Raw genomic sequence first — 4,293 nt, forward strand, 5'->3', positions numbered from 1 at the left:
CCCTTTATAAAATTGGCACTTTCGTTTTCAGTAGTCGATTTTATTTAATACTAATTGATTTTCTTACTGCCAAATGGCGGCTTTTGCCATAAGCCAAAGACATTACTTATTTCAAGCTTTTTATGTAACTTTCGGCTGTAAATCGTTGAAGTTAGTCTGTGAAAGGTAAAGCCTTAATTCACATTCACAGGTCAAATAATTAACAAAAATTAAGGAAACCAAGCAAATCGATTAAGTCACCTACTTAATTAGCTAGGTAAATAGTATCGCTAAGTCACGTAGCTAGTGAGATGTCAAGTATCGTTTGCAGTCCCATCAAAGTTAAAGTCACTTTTATATTATGTTCACATGGAATATGGCAAAAATTATTAATAGGCCTAGCGGAGGATGCAAAGGCCAGGGCAAAAGTAGTAAGCAAAAGCAAGCCCCATTCATAAATACGGTAGCTATTGCGTTTTTAAGGAAGGTCATGTCTGATGTAGGTGACATTTTTTATTTTTCATTACAAGTCTCTCTTTATACGATACATCTAGTTGGCCGACAGTCACAGCTTCTACTGCTGCTGGCCCTTGTCACTCATAGTTCTCTCTCTCTCTATATATATATATCTTCATCGATCTGTACATTTTGTGTGTTGGTACTTCGTTTTTCATTCACTCTAATTAAAAATGGTGCAATCAAATAAGAAGTTCAGAGGTGTCAGGCAACGCCACTGGGGCTCCTGGGTGTCTGAGATTCGACATCCTCTTCTGTACGTACTTTATCGTTTATATATATATATATATATATAAATTGCTAGTTCCAATTTTCATTGTGTGATTAATTATTTATTACAGGAAGAGAAGGGTATGGCTAGGCACATTCGAAACAGCTGAGGAGGCGGCACGAGCTTATGATCAAGCTGCAATCTTGATGAGTGGGCGAAATGCGAAAACAAACTTTCCAGTAACACAGAGTTCAAATGGCGACCCTGCTCAGCCTAGTGAAAGCTCCTCATCATCATCACCTACAAACGAGTTATCCCAACTCTTACACGCCAAGCTTCGGAAATGCAGCAAGACACCGTCGCCTTCTATGACTTGTCTGAGGCTCGACACAGAGAATTCTCACATTGGTGTGTGGCAAAAGCGGGCGGGTCAACGTTCGGATTCTAACTGGGTCATGACCGTTCATCTTGGAAACAGAAATAGTGGTGATCATACTAATGTTAATAATAATGCTGATGATGTTTCGGGCAATGCATTGCCTTTGGCTGGTGATTCACAATCTCAAGGACCAGAATTGATGATCAGGACAGAAATGGATGATGAGGAGAGAATCGCCCTGCAAATGATTGAGGAGCTTCTTAATAGAAACTGTCCAAGCCCTTCATACGAGGTTCAAGAAAAAGCCGATGATCATCAGTGATGATGGATTGGTAGCTTCTTTTCTCTTGACTCTAGCTATTGTAATTGGTTTCATAAAAAAGAAATGCATGTGCTCGTATATCCTGGCAAGTGACTTAATTCTGTACTTCAATTTCTTTGTGTTTTTTATTCTGTAAGTTTACGTATACAGGGAGCAATGGATAATGATTGACTTGGGGTGTACGCTTTAAATTGGAATAATAGTATATGCAAAGTTTATAAGGAAATTGTGAATAAGGTTTTTCTTATTGGGCAAAAGTCCATTTTTTGTAATAGCTTTGTACGAGGTGATCGTAATTAGTATACTAGCTGGATGTTCATGTTCTTTCTACAACTGGATACATGGCTGATTGATTTCTCGAATAAGACTTTCCTTTCTCATAATGGACCTTTCTTTCCTTTTTCTATTATATTTTATAAATTCTGAGTATCTTTACCATAATGGACATCCGACTACTTAGTTATTTATATATCAAATTTTTAATTTTGATTTTATTTTACATGTGTCTTATAGTTGGCTCAGCAAGACGGTTAACTAGAAGTCTAGAACCTCATTTAAGGCTTTTTTTTCCGTCTTATTTAGAGCCATTTTGATAATACTTTAACTTTTAAAATAATTAATTACTGTTAGCGATACTGTAGAAATAATCAGTTGTAAAAAAAACTATTAAATGTTTGGTAAAACTTGCTTTTACAAGTACTGTAAATTTTAAAAACAATCGTAGGTTTTTGGTAAATCTTACTATTAAACTGTTGTAAAAATATAAATAATTAAATTGGATATTATGTTAGTGATTCTCAAAATTAAATTTTGAAAAACTACTTCTTTCCTGATTTTTAAAACCTGTTGTAGGAAAGAACTTGCCAAAAGTTATTTTAAAAAAAATTTACCAAACATCAAAATTAATTTTTAGCCTTTCAAAATTACTTTTTAACTTCACAAAAACAATTCCAAATGGGTTATTAATTTTCCAATTCTTGGTTTTAATGGTCAGCCAGTGTAGTCCTTCCAAGTTCATAATGTCATAAACTAAACTTTGAACTAAAACTTGGTTAGTATTACTTTGAACAATAATAATAATAATAATAATAACAAAGATGATGATGATGATAAATTGAATCTTAACTTAACATGCTAACTCTAAATGAGGAACAGCCAAAAGAAAAAAAAATTATTTAATCGAGCTATTAATTTATTGAGAATTCATTTTAGAATAGTGTTAGGTGTAGAGAAAGATGAGAGAAATTTGCCTTCTCTCTCTCTATCCACCCACTCTCTCTCTTCCATTTTCTTCTTTATTTCTCTCATCTTTCTCTACACCAAACATTTTCCTTAATTTTATCAAAGTTCTATAGTACATATAATGTAAAATGGGTAAATACTTATTTTAATCCTATATTTTGAGTTAAGTGCATGTTTAGTCTTTATATTTAAAAAAAAATACTTCAAGATACCCCTACTATTAAGTTTGGTGCACTTCATGTGATGTGAGTTGCACCTATTTGTTGCCAAAGGAGTGTCTTCCTTATTTGTTGCCAACACTACTGGAAGAAGATCATTGAAGAAAAATCAAGGAACAACAAGATCTTAACTCAAACTATGCATGGGAGTCCATAGTTTTCCCTTGCCAGCTTGAAAGAAGATGGGAAGAACCAAAACAAGGACGAATACAAAGACGGACTGATTGTCTCAACTTTTGTTAATCAGTTCGAAGATTAATTGTCAATCAATCCATTAAAATTGATTGAATCTGTCTTTATGTATCAATCAAGCTCTTACTGATTATAATCATAATATTTTCACTTTTATATTTGCAAATCTTTGTGTATATTAAGCATTCTTACTCATGAATCAATAAGAGAGCACGTAAAAGTTCGTAAATCTAATTCATATTCAAAAGTGAGATTTTTCTTTTCCCTTTTAACACAAATGATTGGATTGTCCCGCTAGTCTTACGAATGATACAGCCCGTACCCTATTAACGCCCTATAACTTTAAACTTGTGGAACCCAGCTGATCACTTTAGTTTAGAAAAGTATGCATGCATGTGAATTGATCTTTCAGGTCTTAATATCTATAATAATATTGATAAGTAGTTAGGGTCCAAGCCTCAACTGCCTTTAACAATATCAATAAATTGCCCTTTTGCAGCACACAATACGAATAAGAAGGTAGCACGTGTTTGGCAAATTTACGTGCTTAACGAGGTTGTGAAAATATATGTACTATCTTTACTTCTTCTATTTACTTTTTTTTTTTAACTGTTAGATTCGCTCAGTTTTTATCATCTGTTTCCTTGAATGAAAGAGAACGATGTATATATTGCATCTGATCTCTCTCCACTTAAAAGGAAAAAATAAATAAATAAGTATCCTGCTCAAAAGTCAAAAGTAAATCCAATGAGAGCCCTAATAACTAATTAATTAATTATATTTGAAGAGAAGGTCTTTGATGCAGGAGCACCCAACACTTTTTCATAATTAAAGTGCACACAAAATTTCGATTAATTAAAAAATAAATAACACACCAAACCCTTTAGTACAAATCATATCAAGTCACATCATTAATAATTTATTATTTTTTATGTCATTAATTAACTTGCATGAATTTACCCATCACTTAATCAACCATCACCAACTTTCCTTTATGCTTGATAAAAGAAGAAAGCTTTTGTCAAGCAAAAAAAAAAAAAAAAAGAAGAAAGCTTTTATTGGCCAGCCGGATGCCGGCAATTCCTGGAAACAAGGACCAACAAGACGATGAACTTTTGCTTCTCTCATAATCTCCAGGAGTGCAATTCAATTGCTGATCATATATAGGGTATGACCATGCATATGATGTACATTTGAATAGGTGCTGTTAGCTTATCTTATTTATCTTCACCAT

At 33.3% G+C, this 4,293-nt stretch overlaps 1 protein-coding gene across 1 annotated transcript; it reads left to right on the forward strand.

The window, feature by feature from the left end:
- Positions 1–662: 662 nt before the first annotated feature.
- On the forward strand, positions 663–1,415 carry LOC18054516 (ethylene-responsive transcription factor WIN1). The gene is made up of 2 exons (XM_024178470.1): positions 663–751; positions 837–1,415. The coding sequence occupies exons 1-2, from the start codon at positions 669–671 to the stop codon at positions 1,405–1,407; spliced, it is 654 nt and encodes a 217-aa protein (XP_024034238.1). The 5' UTR covers positions 663–668; the 3' UTR covers positions 1,408–1,415.
- Positions 1,416–4,293: the final 2,878 nt, after the last annotated feature.

Source organism: Citrus clementina, unplaced genomic scaffold (assembly GCF_000493195.1).
Source record: "Citrus clementina cultivar Clemenules unplaced genomic scaffold, Citrus_clementina_v1.0 scaffold_1, whole genome shotgun sequence".
In the NCBI taxonomy this organism is placed as follows: Eukaryota; Viridiplantae; Streptophyta; class Magnoliopsida; order Sapindales; family Rutaceae; genus Citrus; species Citrus x clementina.

Excerpts from the sequence above, each read along its gene's own strand:
- LOC18054516 (XM_024178470.1), top strand. The coding sequence starts at position 669 with ATGGTGCAATCAAATAAGAAGTTCAGAGGTGTCAGGCAACGCCACTGG. Across the intron at positions 752-836 it reads GAGATTCGACATCCTCTTCT|GAAGAGAAGGGTATGGCTAG; the intron begins GTACGTACTTTA and ends TATTTATTACAG.